Source organism: Odontesthes bonariensis, chromosome 4 (assembly GCF_027942865.1).
Source record: "Odontesthes bonariensis isolate fOdoBon6 chromosome 4, fOdoBon6.hap1, whole genome shotgun sequence".
Classification (NCBI taxonomy): domain Eukaryota; kingdom Metazoa; phylum Chordata; class Actinopteri; order Atheriniformes; family Atherinopsidae; genus Odontesthes; species Odontesthes bonariensis.
Window position 1 is genome coordinate 2,486,159 of NC_134509.1, and position 19,930 is coordinate 2,506,088.

The window sequence follows — 19,930 nt, forward strand, 5'->3', positions numbered from 1 at the left end:
TTTTTTTGTTATATTAATTTTAAAATAGACGATATAGAGTATATACTAAAATAATAATTACATAAACAGACTTCAGAGCCTTAAAAAATAAACAAACAACAGATATTTTGATTATGCGATTTTGATATTTGAGTTATTTTTTCCACAAGTAAAAGTCTTAACCAGAATAAGTTTGGAACATGCAGTCAGGAAGAGAAATATACTTAAATATGCAGACTTGCAGACACAAAGGCAGGCATGAGGGAGAGTTTGTTACGTTTGTTACTTCTAAATGCACTCATGCTTCCATGTGTTTGAGAGAGATCTGTGAGGGTGGATGTAAGTGACTCCATCTACGAGCTGTTGTCCCCGTGTTGGGAGATAGAGAGCAGGGTGTAAAGAGGGACTTAAAGAAGGGGATAAGAAATACAGACGAGTGAATCACTTCATCTAGCGTCCCAGTGGTGTTGCCTGTGACAACATAATCCCTACGAGCGTGTGATGTGTGTGTACACGCCGCAATCCCACTACAGAAGAAGGCGGATTCACTGGCAGACACAGACCGACAGACGGATAAACACAGAGGATCGACAGACAGAGAGATACAGAAGGAGAGGGACAGGGAGAAGAGGAAGAGCCGCCGATACATCAGAAAATGAAACCTCACAGCTCTTGAGAAGAGATTACAGACACTCCTCTCTTTTCATCTATTTCCTGTTCTCCTTGTCTCTTATCCCTCCTCTCCTCTCCTCCTAATGCTGCCCTTCCAGCTTTCTCATCAACTTTCTCCTCCCCTCTCCTCCCCTCTCCTCCCTCTTTCCCTTTAGCTAGTTGCAGGAGGGTAATAAGGATCTGCATGCTGCAGCTGTGAAGGTGCTGACAAACAGAAAAGTCTCAGATGGAACTGTCTCTCTGTGCATCTGTGTGATTTATCGAACTTCACCTGAGCCTTGCAATACAGCAGAAACTGCTGGAGAGTGAGATGTGTGCAAGTTGGGGTGTGTATCTATATATATATATATATATATATATATACACGTATATATACATAAATATATGTGTATGCTTGTGCTCGTGCTTAAATGTGTGTTCTTGTGTGGTCTGAGCGTGTTTGCTGCTCACCTGTACTGAGTGAACGGAGTGAGGTTGGGGATCTCCAGTGTGTCTGCATCCGGCTGGTTGTCTTTCTGGTAGACGACTCTCCATGCCTCCTCCTTTCCATCCTGCTTCACCACCTGTGAAAGAGAGAGCACGTTGCCAAACGGTTCAGTTTCACCACAGACGCTGCCCGCAGACGTGCACATGCGACACCGAGTTGCTGCCCATCTTTGGCCGCAGGCTGCAAACCATCTCTGCAGGAAACACCACCCAGATCCGTCCTCTGAGGACATCACCTGTTTCCTCCCAGCTCCTTACGCACTTATTGGTTTCCTAAACTGTCTTCCCATTTGTCTCGGTACCTAACTTACCGCACTAGTTCTGCTCTTGGTCGTTTGGTTTTGGAAGGAAATGCACTTATGATTTCTTGTGACCTGAAGTTCTTTTGCCTCCCGATGTGGAACACACTGATTAGAGAACTTCAAGCTCAATAGGCTTGAAGTCTCTCCTAAAAACAATAACAATGACAATTTGCACAACTGCTCATTTTGCACTAATAACATTTGCACAAATATCATCATAGTACAATATAATGTAAATTATCCATATACCCTATATTTCTTATTGGTTCAGTCTGAAATCTGTTTTTATTTATTTAGTTTACTAATGTTTATTATTATTACTATTATTTACCCTACTCTTCATACTGTAGATTTGTATATAGCTAATATTTATTTCTCTGATGTTTATTCTATACCGTAGATTTGTTTGTAGCTGATGTTTACTCTCTATTTTTATTCTATTCTATTTGCTTGTTTTTCTGTACGCTGTTGCAACACAATAATTTCCCAAATTGGGATGAATAAAGTATCTATCTATCTATCTATCTATCTATCTATCTATCTATCTATCTATCTATCTATCTATCTATCTTATTGTAAGTCGCTTTGGATGAAAGCGTCTGCAGAATGACCGTAATGTAATGTAATGTAATGACACATTCACCTGTCCTTCGACCGTCCATCTCGATATGGCCGTCTTTCCATCGGGACCAGGGCGGAACCTCAGCGTTGCCGTCCGAGGGCTTATGTTGGAGATGACCAAGTTAGAAGGAGCTCCAGGAAGTTCTACAGATAGAAAGAAAAGTGCTTTACACGAAGCTGCAGAGAACGTTTATCCAGCTTGTGCCCGTAGGTTACTTTTCACCACAGAGGCTCATGAACTCATACAGGTCAGTGTACTGCACTCCTAATAATGTGATTTACAAAATGAGAAGTCTTAAATTTTAATACTTTCAAACTTTTTGAGATGGAAAAACTTGCTGCTGCAACCGCATGCAAAACACTTTTGTTCACAGAGCTCACTTTCATGTTCAAGAAGAAAGGGACGGCGACGCCGCAACGTGACAAATTGTTCCAGCAAAGAAAGAAAACTTACTCCAGAGACTTTTTTTTACGCGGGGGGGGGGGAGAAAAATCCGTCGTCAGAAGTGCAACATGGATTATCTCAGATAGCAAAGCAATAAAACAGTGTTGCCAATAATGACTTACGTACAAAAGAGGCTTAAAGAAGAAGTGAACCAGGAAAAAAAATGTCCATCTTGGCCATAAAAAAATGAATACATGAAAATCTCATTTGAACAAAAAGCTTGGGCACTTGCTGCTGTATTTTTCTCTGACAGAATAATTCATTTATTTTTTCCAAAGGCGGACGATACAATATGGAGAACGATTAATCTGAGCAGCAGCGGGAGCGGTGTGAATTAAACGCATTGTCCACTATATTCCATTTAAAGCCTAAAAATGTCTGAATAGGCAGCAAAGCAGTGAAATTACATTTGACCCATCCTCACTCTGACTTTGTTCCATCAACATGGCAATAATGAGACACAGGAAGCGGGCGGTTAAGCTGATCGACTATGGCAGCCTCCGACTACGCCGAAGAGGGATAAAAAGCTAAAAAAACAGGAAGACTTTGACTTGAAAACGATGACCTCAACCGATGGCTCAGACCGAATCCCGGACACAGCAACTACACAGAGCTGACGAGTTTTAGGTCCAAACCATTTCCAGCTACAGTTTTTCTAAAAAAAAAAAAAAAAAAAAAAAAGACTAAAAATGCATGAAAACCAATTAATAAAAGCTGTCTTAGTGAGAAGAGATGATGAGACAACACCTCTCATGGAGAAACTGGAGAAGAAAGTCATTGGAAAGCAACTGATTTTGTATAAATGTTTCTCTGAGTGGAGCAGCACTGAGTCAACACAGGTTTTTCTTTGCACAGATTAAATTTTGAATAGCTGCTTCTGTGTCATTCCAACTGAGAGCTAAGGTGAACCGGTGTCACCAGAGGACAATTATCGTTTTGTTTTGTTTTTTTTACCTTCAGAGAAAAGGAGGAATAATAACACGGTTTGCACGTTCACTTCAGCCTAAAGTAAATGTCCCTTTTTCTAAGGTTTTTACAGCTCAACCTGTCAAACGCAGCACACATTTGCGAGCAGACGTTTTCATTGACAGCTGCTGAATTGAACTGGCATTTGTCTGGCAACAGCTTTCTAAAATCATGTGCTAACAAATCTAATGTGTAGCAGCTTGTTTCTGTTGATGAAACCAACATGTTCCACGATCTACTTTGCTCTACCCCCCCCCTCTAACTCAAACACAACAAGGCTGAGCACAGCAGACCCACTTTTCAAACACTTTTCTCTGCCGTTTGGCGAATGTTGGGTGTCTCTGGATGATGTAAGTGTTCTGAGACTCGCTGTAATCCAATCAATTCTGCTGCATAATTATGAGTGCCACGTTCGCTGCACATGATAAAACCCATGTCTGTTAAGCCTATTTGTTAAACCAAATGATACGTGTTGTTACACATCAGCACACCAAGTCAAGCCAGACGGATTTAGTCCAATTTAGTAAAAGATTGTGTAAAAGAATGAGGATCTTATGTTATCGAGCCTGCACGCAGCGATCTACATGTGTATCTGCAGCTAACTGTCACCACTGCTCTGCAAATGTAAGCAGCAAACTTGTAAAGGTTATAATGTGGAAATGTTGATATCCGCTGCCTTGCTTAGATGAATGACTAAATTCCCTCAACTCCATGAATTCATGAATAAATAAAGCGAAGAAGAATCTATGTTTAGTGGCTCTCTCCTGCTTTCTCTCTGTTCATTCTTCAGTTCTTTTTCCTAATCTTCAGTCCTTCGTCTTTCTCTCAGTCTTTTGCTTTCATGAATTAATGAATAACCTCTGAATCTAAGAACTGTCTGTATCCATCTTGCTTTCACTTTTTCTGCTTTTACTCATAAATTAGTCATCAGAAAATGTTAGGACAAAAATCCTGCTTGTATGAGCCCAGTTTTTCTTCCCATTCTCAAACACTTCGACTCTGTCCATTTCTGAGAGAATTGGCTCTTCTGTTCTTTGGAGATTGCATTCTCTTGCAGTTTCTGTTCCTCCATCATTATGCTGCTCAATCTCCTCTCCCTCCTTTAGTCCTGTTCTTTCACCGTCTCATGTCCCCCTTTTATCTATCGCTTCATCCTTTCCGTGCTGCTATTTGTAGTTAATCAGCACTAATAATGACGGCAACTTGGCTTTTGTCCAATCACATGAACTCATCAAGCAGACAAAAGCATTTTTTTGTCTGCTTTGATGAGTGCTCTGTGAGTTTCTGTAAATGAATAACTCTTGTGTGTGTGACTGAGTATGTCGGCGGTGTGGGTGATGATTCATGGATGCACAGTAACAGCCACTTATCAGCCTGAGGAAAGACAATGGCACGCTGAGAGCTCATCACTCATATTTACTCTGCTGCACGGGTGTATCCACACTAGTTTTCAGCATCCACTGTATGTGTTTGCAGTACCTGGGGGAACTCCGGTGGACATGGTGGAGGATGTGACCACGCCCCCGCCCGCAGCCGTGAGCGCCACCACCTGCAGGGTGTACGCGGTGGTGGAGGTGAGGCCCGTCAGCTGGTACTGCAGCGTGGAGTTGGACAGGGATCGCTCCTCACGGCTCAGCTCTGTGCGTGGCGCTTCCCACCAAAGCATGTAGCCTGCAGGGCGAAGGAGAAGGAGAAGGAGCAGGAGAAGGAGGAGAAGGAGCAGGAGAAGGAGCAGGAGAAGGAGCAGGAGAAGGAGCAGGAGAAGGAGAAGGAGAAGGAGAAGGAGAAGGAGAAGGAGAAGGAGAAGGAGAAGGAGAAGGAGCAGGAGAAGGAGCAGGAGAAGGTGAAGGAGAAGGAGCAGGAGAAGGAGCAGGAGAAGGAGGAGAAGGAGCAGGAGAAGGAGAAGGAGCAGGAGAAGGAGCAGGAGAAGGAGGAGAAGGAGCAGGAGAAGGAGAAGGAGCAGGAGAAGGAGAAGGAGGAGGAGAAGGAGAAGGAGGAGGAGGAGGAGAAGGAGAAGGAGCAGGAGAAGAAGGAGAAGGAGAAGGAGGAGAAGGAGCAGGAGAAGGAGGAGAAGGAGCAGGAGAAGGAGAAGGAGCAGGAGAAGGAGGAGAAGGAGCAGGAGAAGGAGAAGGAGCAGGAGAAGGAGAAGGAGAAGGAGAAGGAGGAGGAGAAGGAGAAGGAGGAGGAGGAGAAGGAGCAGGAGAAGGAGAAGGAGCAGGAGAAGGAGCAGGAGAAGGAGGAGAAGGAGAAGGAGAAGGAGAAGGAGGAGAAGGAGCAGGAGAAGGAGGAGAAGGAGCAGGAGAAGGAGAAGGAGCAGGAGAAGGAGGAGAAGGAGCAGGAGAAGGAGAAGGAGCAGGAGAAGGAGAAGGAGAAGGAGAAGGAGGAGGAGAAGGAGAAGGAGGAGGAGGAGGAGAAGGAGCAGGAGAAGGAGAAGGAGCAGGAGAAGGAGCAGGAGAAGGAGGAGAAGGAGCAGGAGAAGGAGAAGGAGCAGGAGAAGGAGAAGGAGGAGGAGAAGGAGAAGGAGGAGGAGGAGGAGAAGGAGAAGGAGCAGGAGAAGAAGGAGAAGGAGAAGGAGAAGGAGAAGGAGGAGAAGGAGCAGGAGAAGGAGGAGAAGGAGCAGGAGAAGGAGAAGGAGCAGGAGAAGGAGGAGAAGGAGCAGGAGAAGGAGAAGGAGCAGGAGAAGGAGAAGGAGCAGGAGAAGGAGAAGGAGAAGGAGAAGGAGGAGGAGAAGGAGAAGGAGGAGGAGGAGGAGAAGGAGCAGGAGAAGAAGGAGAAGGAGAAGGAGCAGGAGAAGGAGAAGGAGCAGGAGAAGGAGGAGGAGGAGGAGGAGCAGGAGAAGGAGAAGGAGAAGGAGAAGGAGAAGAAGGAGCAGGAGCAGGAGAAGGAGCAGGAGAAGGAGAAGGAGAAGGAGAAGGAGAAAGAGAAAGAGAAAGAGAAGGAGAAGGAGAAGGAGCAGGAGAAGGAGAAGGAGAAGGAGAAGGAGGAGGAGGAGGAGAAGGAGAAGGAGCAGGAGAAGAAGGAGAAGGAGAAGGAGCAGGAGAAGGAGAAGGAGAAGGAGAAGGAGAAGGAGAAGGAGAAGGAGCAGGAGAAGGAGGAGGAGGAGGAGGAGCAGGAGAAGGAGAAGGAGAAGGAGAAGGAGAAGAAGGAGCAGGAGCAGGAGAAAGAGAAAGAGAAAGAGAAAGAGAAGGAGAAGGAGAAGGAGAAGGAGAAGGAGAAGGAGAAGGAGAAGGAGCAGAGGGTCATCAAAGGTGCAGACATGAGCAATCACAGGCAAGGCCGGTTTATCTGTACAGCAGAATCCAACTACAAGGTGATTCAAAGTGCTTTACAGATGCATTAAAACAGTAGAAATAAAAAGCATGATTTAAATTTTAAACAAAAAAGAAAGAAATAAGAACAATAGATAAAATCAGATAAAATCAGGAGTTAAAATGTGATTAAGTTTTGAAACTCAAGCTTCAGATTTGGAGCTTTATTCCAATGTATGCATTAAATGCATGAAATCTGCACGAAATCTTTTTACTTATCTGGACTGTTGCTTGTTTTTAAATTAATTTAAATGATTTTATTTGTTTCTCTTTATATTCTTTTATGTATTTTTATTTAATTTTTTATTATATTTTATTTATTTAATTTTTTGTTTATATATATATATATTTTTTTTAATGCTTCTTCCACTCCCTGCTGCAATGCTTTTATTTTATGTAAAGCACTTTGAATTGTTTGTACAAGAAATGTGCTACAAATAAATTTGATTTGATTTGATTTGAAACGCAGCTGAAAATAGGTGTTTCTTCAGCCTGGACTTAAACACACTGAGTGTTTCAGCTGATCTGAGGCTTTCTGGGAGTTTGTTCCAGACATGTGGAGCATAGAAGCTGAATGCAGCTCCTCCATGTCTGGTTCTGACTCTGGGAACTGATAGCAGACCGGATCCAGATGACCTGAGGGGTCTGGGAGGTTCACACTGGGTCAGGGGGTCACTGATGTGTTCTGGTCCTGGACCATTCAGAGCTTTATAGAGCAGCATCAGAACTTTAAAGTCTATCCTCTGATGGACAGGCAGCCGGTGTAAAGACACACAGACACACAAGCACCCCCACGTATAATGAGAGGTGCGGAGCCAAACAGGGGCAGGAGTGTGGGAGGGGTAACCAGAATCAAAACCCCCGTGTGTCCCTTTGCATCTCGGCAGTCATGCATCACACTCCACCAGCCTCCAATGTATGCGTGAGCGGAGCCACTTGTGAATAAAGCCCTGAGGAGAGCCAATGATCCCTCATCAGTCTCCATGCTCGCCAGGTGCTGGATGTAAAGCAGGTTGAGGAGAAAGGAGTAAATGTGCAAGGTGACCTTGACTGAACACCCATGTTTCCACTCCTCTGAGTGTGTTCGGCCACCTCTGGCTCGTGCTTTCAGATTGTGGCGCCTGATGGATGTTGGACATGATGCCAGAACATGAAGACTCAAACATGCAGCAAAGAGTAATTGCTTAATTCACAGCAGCATCACTGAAGCTGGGGGGGGGGCCATGTGCGCTGCGCTGCGCCACACCGGCAGCACCCAGGGTGTTGTTGGTGTGGGGTGAGGGCATGTTTGAGATAATGCGAGAAGACACACTGCAGAGGGAAGGGATTAGCTGCTGATGAATCACTTGTACACAAACATGATGTCAGAGACAGAGGGGTGTCTGTGGAAGTCAGAAGACCAAGCAGAGACCGTGTGGAACGCTTTAAAGGGACGCCGTTACAGCTCCACTTTAATTAGTCATTTTCAGATTGCACTTGTCCACCCGAGAACAATACGTTTTAATTAGAAATGATGCTGACGTTGTCTCTAATCATGGTGTGCATTGGCCACTAAAACTAAATCAAAGCTGGTCTCGTCGTGATGGAAAGGAAAATAACATGGATGCATTCAAGCTTCCCGATGATAGGTGAATGCAGGAAGATTACGGGTGATTATCTGGAGTTATTAGGCTCTAACCAGTGATGATGCCATTTTTCTCTTCAGGCTCTGCCCAGCTGACTCGAAGGGATGTGTCCAGGATCTCAGTGAAGCTCAGGTGGCGAACCGGTCCGGGTGCTGAGGAGAAACAAATCACAAGCATGGATCAGATCATGTTCTTAGATCAGAATCGTTTTCAACAGTTATCTTCAAATCAAATCAAATTTATTTATATAGCACATTTCATGTACAAACAATTCAAAGTGCTTTACATAAAATAAAAGCATTGCAGCAGGGAGTGTAAGAAGCATTAAAATACATAAAAGAATATAAAGAGAAACAAATAAAATCATTTAAATGAATTTAAAAACAAGCAACAGTCTAGATAAGTTAAAAGATACCGTGCAGATCTTATTTAGAGAGAATTTATAATAGTGGTTAATCATCACTATATAGGTATAGATCTACTCCTTCCATCATGAAACACTCGAGCAGTTCCAAAGGCCCGATATTTCTGGAGATAACTAGTTAATAGCTCCTCGTGTATTCAGTCACAGGAAGGATTTAAGAATAACTATAAGCTCTGCGTTTACTCTAAAACTCTCACAATTATCTAAATAATCTGCTCTGTTGTAAAATCCTGCAACCCAATGGAAAGTTTGAATTGAAAAGAGGTTCAGAAGAAGGTAAAACTTTCAAGTAAAAGCCGTTTTAAGACGCTCATTAAATGCAGTAAGACATAGTTAAAGTGTGCGGTCACTTTAACTCAAACTCAAACTGGAGACCATCTATCTATCAGCACTCCTAATAATCTAATGAGCCACACAACTGCTCTATTTCTGCTGGGACCATCAGTATGTAGGGAAAATGTATAGCATTTCCCTTTCCACCCCCCCCCCACCCCCACCCCCACCACACACACTCAGGTGCATGCACGACTGTCATTTCTCATTTCATCCACGGCTCTCTAAACGCTCTCCCTGCAGAGCGATTAAGCTATTCATCTGAGACATTCAATAACACTCACACACAATCACAGTCACACCCAACACCCCCCCACACACACACACGCGCTCGCACACACACACACACACACACACGCGCACGCACACACACACACACACACACGCACACACACGCACACACACACACACACACACACACACACACACACAAACACAAACACATGCAAAAAGCTATCATCAAGCAGGAATTACACCCACCGTTAACCTTGCAACGTGCCCCTGCAACCAATCAATACCCGTCCACTGCCGTGGGTGTGTGTGTGTGTGTGTGTGTGTGTGAGTGCGTGGGTGTGTGTGTGTGTGTGTGTGTGGCTTCTAATATCCTTTTCCACTCAATAATCGCTGGTCGGTAATAATTGCTTGTCTGTCTGCCTATAGGCTATTGTGTTTATTTGATGGTGTGACTGTACGCACATGCTCTTGTAACTGGGAGTGGCAGCTATTACATTTACCCGTGGAACAGCGCGCCATAAATACCGGCACGCCTGAAAACATATGAATCAATTCCCTTTAAAGAGGCACACCGGGCAGGATGGGGACGGCCCGGAGACTTAGAACAAAGAAATTAGAAAACGAGCAACAGGCGAGCAGCAGCCTGGGAGAACACGAGGAGGAGCGCTGGTGATTTGTATTTGTTTATCTGTGTTGTGGGCACAGCTGTGATAAAACAGCTGGATGCAACACGGCGCCGGCAATATGCTTTTAATTCCATCCACAGACGGGGCTGCTGCAGTTTTAACCCGGACTAAGAGATCTGAACACATCACAGCAGCTTTAAAATCTTTCCTCTGGCTTCCAGTCAGTCACAGAATAGATTTTAAAAGCCTGCTGATGGTTTACATCTGTGATCTGTTCAGAGAATATAAAGCCAGCAGAGCTCTGAGATCCAAGGACTCAGGTCAGCTGGTCCAGTCCAGAGTCCAGACTAAACATGGAGAAGCAGCATTTAGCTGTTATGCTGCAAACAAGTGGAACAAACTGCCAGTGGAGATTAAACTTTCACCAAATGGAGACATTTTTAAATCCAGGTTAAAAACATTTCTGTTCTCATGTGTCTATGCATGAAATCTGCACGATATCTTTGAACTTATCTGGACTGTTGCTTGTTTTTAAATTAATTTAAATTATTTTAATTGTTTCTCTTTATATTCTTTTATGTATTTTTAATGCTTCTTCCACTCCCTGCTGCAATGCTTTTATTTTATGTGAAGCACTTTGAATTGTTTTGTACATGAAATGTGCTACAGATCAATTTGATTTGATTTTGATAGAGTTTTCATCGTCTCACATGCTGAATTTATTCCGCTGATGTTTTTGTCAGTTAGTGTGCACGTGTGTGTGAGCGTGCACGTGTGAGCGTGGACTCACTGTCCTCGTGCGTCTGCAGCAGGGTGGCGGGGCTGCGGGGACCATCTCCAGGTGTGGTGAAGCAGAGGGTGGAGCCATAGTACCAGGTGAACTTCCTGAGCCCGCTGACCAATCCTGTGTGTCGGGAACTGGGGTAGTCCGGGGTGATGGTTACTATGGTTACGTCCTCTGGAGACTGCTCTGGCCAGACCAGCAGCTGTGTTAAATTGGAAAAAAAAAAGGGGTGACAGGTGACAACGAATCATATCTCCTGAATATTTACAACAACAAAAAAAAAACCCTGCAGAGTTACTTTATTTATTCACCAACAGAATCATTTATTGCTATTTATTTCTTCCATTATGTTGATTTCTGCAGCATCAGGCTAATGGATCCATTCTTACAATTCAGACTGCAATTATTGAACTAAACATATTTGCACCACAGTATGAGCTTTGGTGAATATTTTCAAATTAGCAGGAAAACAGCAAAACAAATCTGTGAAAATGGCAAAGCAATTTTCATGTTCCATTCCCTGAAAATCATATTAGCATCATGAAAATGTACTAATCAACTGTACGACAAAACCACTGTCAGTCTCATCTGTGAACAATCACTATCTTTGATTATCTGTACGAAAATCAATGCCGAATGAAAGGTTTATTTGTCTGTGAGACTTTATTTAGAATCAGAAACAGAGCACTTTGGTTCCTGCTATTACTTTAGCTGCAAAAACAACCATGAAGGCCATTCACTTACATTTTCATCATGAGAAATGACCCAAAGGTAACACTACGATGTGGTACCCAACATATTTAAAGATCCCAATAAACAAAAAATGTCAAAGTTTTCATGAGAATTGAACTTTGCATTATCTTGCTTCATCTGGCTCTTGAAAAAGTTTCACACCTGAGCTGGATACCATGACAGCTTCTGTTCCTGGGACACTCACACATATTTGTGTACAGAGCTGAAAAGTAAAGCCTCTATCTTTACTGCCTCCAAAAGCTCTACCCTGCTCTAACTACTGTCTTAAAGTTTCAAGGTATTCCAGGTTACAGTATTTAGTGTTTATGTATGAATGTAACAAACTTTTGATTATTCTTTAAAACATTGCCGATTCACCGGCCCTGTTAGCTTTGAAAAGCTACAAAACAGACATGTTTCCATTAACTGCTTTGAGACGAATAAACTTAAAGGGACAGTTTGCCTCTTTTGACATGAAGCTGTATAACATCCCATATCAGCAACATCCTTTATGAACATCTTCTTACCCCCTGCTGCGTCCTGTGAGCAGAGTTCCAGCCTCGTTTTGGTGTTGATGAAGGTAGTCCGGCTAGTTGGCTGGGGTTTAAAAAATAAAGCGTCTTGCTTCTCAAAACATTATGCATTCAACAGAGTAATACATTTGCATCACAAAATGGTTCTCCAGGAAAAATTCAGACCTCACAATCTCTTGGCCCTATTTTCTCTCCCTTCGTATCACTTCCTGCTGCCGCCTGCCGACAGCCGCGCCTGTTACGGTGTTTGCTGCTCGGTCTGCACAGCAGGCAGTGATACGAAGGGAGAGAAAATAGGGCCAAGAGATTGTGAGGTTTGACTTTTTCCTGGAGAACGATTTTGTGATGCAAATGTATTACTCTGTTGAACGCATAATGTTTTGAGAAGCAAGACGCTTTATTTTTTAAACCCCAGCCAACTAGCCGGACTACCTTCATCAACACCAAAACGAGGCTGGAACTCTGCTCACAGGACGCAGCAGGGGGTAAGAAGATGTTCATAAATGATGTTGCTGATATGGGATGTCATACAGCTTCATGTCAGAAGAGGCGAACTGTCCCTTTAATCTGCGTCGTGTCGCCTGTAGTTTTCCAAACCGGGAACAAACCTCGAGAAAGAAAACACAACTATGACTCCCGTTTACCAGAGGAAAATGGAGAGGGAGCCCTTCTTCTGGAATTACTTTGATCTCTGGGAAGATCCAGGATATTATATCATAGCTGGGAATCATGCCAGTCTGTCCTGTCAGTTCAGTGTTTGCCAGCACAGACCGGAAACAGGTGATGAGTCACGCCATTTTAATCTTTGTCAGGTCAGACATAATTTGTTATTCCATTCTCCCTAATGGAAAAACCACTTCAAGTGAGAGCCTAACCTTTCTGCTTTTTTTAAAAATTCTTCTTCTTCTTCTAAAAAAAAAAAAACCTTGGATCTCAGTACAGAACAAGAGCCAAAAGTATAAACTGGATCCAACTTGGAGCCCTTTAGGCAGCTTGATAATCTCTGTGTCTTTTGAAGACCAGAGCAATAACGACAATGATTTTTCTTTGAGCCTTTTTAGCCCAAACAGTTTTTGGTTTGGTCAGAAACAGCAAAAAAAAAAGCTGAAAATGGCTGTAACGTAGTGCGCAAACTGCTTCAAAGGTTCTGTACAACCGAGATATTTTTGCAAAGGCTTATCATACCATCAGAAACAGATCTATGGCCTAAACAGGAGCAAATCACTCAAAGGTGACTGACAGCAGAAGCTTCAGTGATGTCCAGAGAAAAAGTGAGCGGCTGTTTCTGTGCATCTTCTGCTCGGCTGCAATGGAAACCCAAAGTGCGCTGAAGAACATGTCCGGAGCAGCGCTGTGCTCGTTACAGACTGTGATGGATAGACAGATTTATAGATAGACAGGTAAGTGGGTACTAAATGTAATTAGCTCTGCTAACAGAATAAAGACACTTTGAAGGGCATACAAGTGGAAGGCGTGGACCTTGTCAGAGGAGAGTCTGGTTCCTTCTCTGGGAATGAGTTTTGAGCAGCGTTATTAACAGTACTGTTAATACAGTCGGTGATTTGTGGGGGATGAAATGAGGCTTTGCTTTGCTTCATATCCCCTTTTAATTAACATTATTATCTATTGTCCTCTCACCAGCACAACACACCACCAAAGATAAGACGCCCAAATATGCAGCCGCGCTGAGAAGCTTGGTGCAGACCCTGAATTACACAGGCAACATCCAACAGAGAGGCATCAAAAAGACGGAATGCTATATAGTATTTATGAACCAACAAAGACAACGATATTCCCACTTACAGACCCAGGGACGCACAGCAGGAACATGATGTGTTTTTAATGTCATGTTAATCTGTTCCTTGGGGGTTGGTTGCCACGAGGAAGCAAATAATAAATCCCACTCCAGAAGCAGTACGTGAAGATCACTCGCTCTGTTCACTCCCTTATTCTCATCATGCTCAGGCTTCTCCTGCCTCCTCATTATTATCTCTATTTTTGACCACTCAGTATTTCTTCCTGGAACAGACTCCTGACTTGAAGTGGCAAAGGGTGCGAGTAAACAAGAGGAAGGCAATGCATTAAATTATGCTTATCATCATTGCTATTATTCAGTCTATTTCTTGGCGTAGAGTCAAAGTTACACAGGAACTGAGACCTCAGTATTATCAACACACTAATGCATTAATTCAGCACCAACTTTACTCTGAGTCTTTAGCGTAAGAAGGGACTATTTGCAGAGGTGGGTAGTAACCAGTTACATTTACTTGAGTAAGTTTTTGTAAACATTATACTTCTAGGAGTAGTTTTAAATCTCTATACTTTTTACTTTTACTTGAGTCATATTATTCTGAAGTAACAGTACTTTTACTTGAGTACAATTTTTGTCTGCTCTACCCACCTCTGGCTATTTGACAAAATAACATGAAGCCGAGATAAAGAAAAACATTTTTTTTTCTTCTACTTTTAAGCAAAATATTTTGACATATTTCCAGATGGGAAATGGGGTGTGATGGGCTGTAAATGAGTTCAGTTGCAGCATTCAGACACGTACCTTGTATCCCTGGTTGATGCCGTTGATGAACTGCTGAGGTGGGGGGTTCCATGTGAAGCGGATGGTAGTCGAGTTAATGGCTACAACTTCCACTTCCTGCGGAGGAGCTGTGGGAACTGCGGATGCACAAATAACTTATATTTAACTGCGGTGTGTTCATAAAGAGAAAGAAGGAAATGTGAGTTATGATGTGCTGAAAAATAAAAGCTGCAGAAATATTCACTTTTCTGTTTCGTGCGCGGACGTTTTCCAACATGCAATGGTAGTAAATATCTCACAATTGTTAAATATTTAATGTGGGGTTTCAGACGATGCTTTAATTAAAAATATCTGCGAGGCTTGCATAAGCTAAATGCCAAGCCTACCCTTTCTGTGCTTTACTGCGAAATTACCCAATTCCTCAAAACAATCACATCTAATTTACTGTGTTCTGCATTTGTATATTTTGAATATTAGCACCATTAAAATTACTTAATAACACGAGGATGGTGATCCATCACTGGATTGGTCCTCGGGCCGGTTGACTCTTCCTGCAGTAACTAAGAAGCCCCCCGTAACGGTGTAACCGCACACTACAGCATGATTTATGGATCGAAAATAGAATGAATCTCGTGACATTAGATTTGTAATAACATTTTAATTTACAGCAGGGCAATCCCATGATTTAGTGCTGGATTTGCATTCTTCATTAGAAACACTATTCACTCCTTCCTGGTGTTAAATGGGGGGCTTCTTTAAGACCCCACACAGCCTCTGTAATATTTCCGTTAGGCTCTCGGCCGAAGGTGTAAAAAATTCACGCCCAGATCGCCCTGATGACGTCACCAAAATAAAAACAGGGATTTTTAGGGACCGAGCAGTGAAACTGCAAGGACCCTACTGTATCTGTAAGGATTCTTATTATTCCGTCAGTCTTCCGTCCCATTCTTTGCAAAAGGTGCTCGAAAACTCTTGAAAATTTGCGAGCGCCACCTGCCAGTCGACGACATGAAAGAATCTAAACTTTATATTTTTGGGAGTCGCTCATTGACTCTGTAGCGCCCCCTACGATGCTTAAAAATGGTCCCCGCATTGGGGTTAGTTTCGCGTGGGACGATGAAATTCGGTACACTCATTCATCATGCCCAGACGGACAAAAAAGTCTCATGCCGCTATGGTCCCACGTCCACAGGAAGGCGGCCATTTTGGATGGAAAGTGCGTTTTCGTGCCATTTTTGCCGATTTCACGCCTTGCATAAGATTGAACTCGTCCTACAGATTTAATGCTACAGACTTCAAACTTGGCCAGGTTACTCTTAAGACATGGGGGGATAAAATCATGGAGAAACTTTTTCAAAACTTAAAGGGCGTGGCGACGCCTCAAATTTCGATGACTCGCCATCACTCGCCACAAAAAATGAAGTCGCTTATAACTCCCACATACATTATCCAATCTGTCCCAAACTTCATACGGTGAATGCTGGACCCAGCCTGAACGCGTACATATTATCATAGTGACATCCACCTACAGCGCTACCTGCTGGAAACGTCTTTTTTTTTTTCCATACCTCACATTTGATCAAACTCCTCCTACAGATTTCATGGTAACAGCTCCAAACTTGGCCAGGTTACTCTTAAGACATGGGGGGAAATTCATGGAGAAACTTTTCCAAACTCTGAACGGTGTGGGCGGGGCCAGGCGGTGAAAATCATGTGATGGCGTTTGTGGTTTGAAAGCCTTATCATCATCGCAAAGTCATGAAACTTGGCACACACGTCCACCCTGACGACCTCGTACGTATGTAAAGGGTATCGTGTGTGGGCGGAGCAAAATGGCTCAGTGGCGCCCCCTAGAAATTTTCAAAAACCCCTCCGCATTGGGGTTATTATGTGCTCGTACGTACGCAGAGGGTATCGTGCGTGTGGGCAGAGCTGCGCGACTACGACGTCCAGCGCATGCCCCAACGTGCGCACATCTCGGTCCCACATACAGCTGCTTGCAGCTTTCTAGTTTTTCCTAAAGCTTGAGAAATCTTCCACGAGAGCCACTGCAGGACAGGCCAAACCCCTTTTTGTGATTTAACTTGGCAATTTATTTAATAAATACAATGCTCCAGCACTGATGGCGCGTATGTCTTGTATACTGCAGAAATATAAAAGCTCAAAGATTTGACAATAAAAAGCTCAATAACAAAACTAGAAAGCTGCAAGCAGCTGTGAGCGGGACCGAGGTGTGCGTACGTTGGGATGTGCGTACGTTGGGGCATGCGCTGGACGCTGGAGCTGCAGCTCTGCCCACACGCACGATACCCTCTGCGTACGTACGAGCACATTATAACCCCAATGCAGAAGGGTTTTTGAAAATTTGTAGGGGGCGTTACTGAGCCATTTTGATCCGCCCACACACGATACCCTTTACATACGTACGAGGTCGACAGGGTGGACGTGTGTGCCAAGTTTCATCAAGTTGCGATGATGAAAAGGCTTTCAAATCACAAACGCCATCACATGATTTTCACTGCCTGGCCACGCCCACACTGTTCAGAGTTTGGAAAAGTTTCTCCATGATTCTTTGCCCCCATGTCTTAAGAGTAACCTCGCCAAGTTTGGAGCTGTTACCATGAAATATGTAGGAGGAGTTCAATAAAATACGAGTTGTGGAAAAAAAAGACGTTTACGACCACCAACAGGTGGCGCTATAGGTGGATATCACTATTTTAAATGTGCGCGTTCAGGCTGGGTCCAGCATTCACCGTATGGAGTTTGGGACAGATTGGATAATGTATGTGGAAGTTATAAGCAACTTAATTTTTCATGGCGAGGCATAAATTTGAGGCGTCGCCACGGCCACGCCGTTTGAGGTTTGAAAAAGTTTCTCCATGATTTTATCCCCCCATGTCTTACGAGTAACCTGGCCATGTTTGAAGTTTGTAGCATTAAATCTGTAGGAGGAGTTCGATCAAATGCGAGGCGTGGAAAAAAAGAGATGTGTCCAACCCCCAGCAGGTGGCGCTATAGGTGGATGTCGCTATGATAATATGTACGCGTTCAGGCTGGGTCCAGCATTCACCGTATGAAGTTTGGGACAGATTCGATAATGTATGTGGATGTTATAAGCGACTGAATTTTTTGTGGCGAGTGATGGCGAGTCATCAAACTTTGAGGCGTCGCCATGGCCACGCCCTTTAAGTTTTAAAAAAGTTTCCCCATGAATGACGCTTAGACACATTCATCAGCCCCCAAAAAGTCAGACTAATAAGACGGAGATCAGACAAGAAGCTGCAGAACATACTGTGTACATCACATCAGTTTCTCCAACGATGTGTAGATTATTTGCTCAATAAGAAATAAAAAATAAGTAGGAAAATATTGCAAACTGTAAACAAGTATTGGACATGTTTGGTTCCCACACAATCTGATTTTAAATCACCCGTATTCTCCACATTTATCCCCCTCATCTGTGTCAGCGGAGGAGCGTTTCACCTCATGTAGATCTTTGGCTGCTGTGTGAAATCTCCCCGACCCGCTAATCAGTTCGGGAAAGAGGAAGCGTGATGAATGAACATTAAAGCCGGAGTGAGAGGAACTGTAAAATGAGTGTGCACGTGTGTGTGTGTGTGGGCACATGTCATTGTGATTACACAGTAAAGGGTTTATGCTGATGCTCCAAAGCCACAGTGTAATAATGCACTGTTGCATGATGGGAATGCCCTTTACATCTTGCATTTGAGCTAAAGTGGCCGGCACACACACACACACACACACACACACACACACACACACACACACACACACACACACACATAGATGCAGAGTGTTCAGGGTAGAAGGAGAGCAGAACCAAAACTACTGAAAAATGACTGGAACAAGATGGTGCAAGAAGCGACGCCGAGGAGTGAGACGGCAGGGAGGGAAACGGGAGATTAATTGATGTTAAAGATGTTCTCTCCCTTCCTGCCACGCTGACTGTACTCCCAGGGAGCAGCTTCTAACCTCTCGCAGCTCACAGCTTCAGATAAGACACCAAACTATGCCCTTCGGGGGAATCTTAACATGCTCAAAGGAGGCCTGTGAGCGAGCAGGAGAAAAGTAACGTTATCAGAGTTTAACACGGAGTTCAGCCACATCCTCTCAGAGGGAGAAAATGTCCAATCCATTGCAGCCACTCCCATTAAACCACATTAGAATAATTAATGAGTCCAACTCCATCTCCCGAGTCTATAAAGCTGTCCCGAACTCTTGTAATGATGGCTGTGAGTTTTACGTGCGCGCATGTGTGTGTGCGGGAGCCTGAGAGCGTGTCGAGCTCGGCTCATCTTTAATAATGATAATATACTGTTTAGATAAAAGTCAGCGGGAGACAAGCGCGTGTTTAAAGAAGATTTAGCCTTACAAACACTTCTCCTCATCTCCCCTTACAGGCTTCACTTACACACTTTGCTACCTCACAGCCGCTTCATTGATTTACGTTGGGGACAACTGAAGGTGCGGCCATGTTTATAACAGTAAACACAGTGTTATCTGTCATATCACGTATTTATAGAGCAGCAGAAACTCTGAAACCGTTCGTTTCTCTCCATCCTGCAGCATCCCGAGCTGCTCGTTGGAAGGATGGGAGACGCTCTGGAGTCCCTCCAGCACATCCTGGGTTGCCCTTAGGGTCTCTCCTAAATTGACTGAAACTGCTTTGGCTGCGAGGAGATGCCTCAGGGGCGACTTTAACATAAGTGTGAACTGCATCAATGGGCTCCTCTCAAAGCCGAGTGATGCCGAAGCCTGCGAGGCTACAGCGAGACCTCAGCGAAGCTGCTGTGATCCCAGGCGTCTGCTCACCAACCAAAACATTAACAACCATTCAGCCAGCTGGTCTTTGATACCATTACAAGATTATTGCTGGTAAAGAACTGTTTCTGTGTAGAACAATAATAATAATAATGCACAGAATGTAATAGATAAGTGCGTCCTCACAGCTGCATTATGAGGTTCAGTGTCACATAAAGCAAATATCTGAGCTTGCAAGGCTTGCAAGGTTTTCTGTGACAATAAGTGGGAGAAACTGAAAGCTGTCGGTATTCTGCACTACCTCGCTTTGCTGTCCTCACTCATTCACTTATTAAAGGCTTACCCACCACATCTAAATATGACTCAGAGGAGAGCATCAGAAAATTTAGTCATCTCAACGATTAACAGCTTATTCATGAATTTCATTTTACCACCAGGGAAAGACTTTTCCAGCCCATTTTCTCCGTGTATAACCCAATAATATAGTGAGAACCTTATGTATATATATATATATATATATATATATACGCCATTTGGGATTACTG

At 43.7% G+C, this 19,930-nt stretch overlaps 1 protein-coding gene across 2 annotated transcripts in view; it reads right to left on the reverse strand.

Annotated features, from left to right (window-relative positions):
* The window catches only part of LOC142378219 (protein sidekick-1-like), a 364,323-nt gene that overhangs the window by 67,272 nt on the left and 277,121 nt on the right, over positions 1–19,930 (reverse strand). For both annotated transcript variants that reach the window (XM_075462488.1, XM_075462487.1), the window contains 6 exons: positions 14,625–14,740; positions 10,812–11,007; positions 8,458–8,556; positions 4,951–5,142; positions 2,083–2,204; positions 1,102–1,214 (listed from right to left, as the gene is read on the reverse strand). In XM_075462488.1, the coding sequence (XP_075318603.1) occupies positions 1,102–1,214; positions 2,083–2,204; positions 4,951–5,142; positions 8,458–8,556; positions 10,812–11,007; positions 14,625–14,740 (838 nt within the window). The remainder of the gene's footprint in view (positions 1–1,101; positions 1,215–2,082; positions 2,205–4,950; positions 5,143–8,457; positions 8,557–10,811; positions 11,008–14,624; positions 14,741–19,930) is intronic.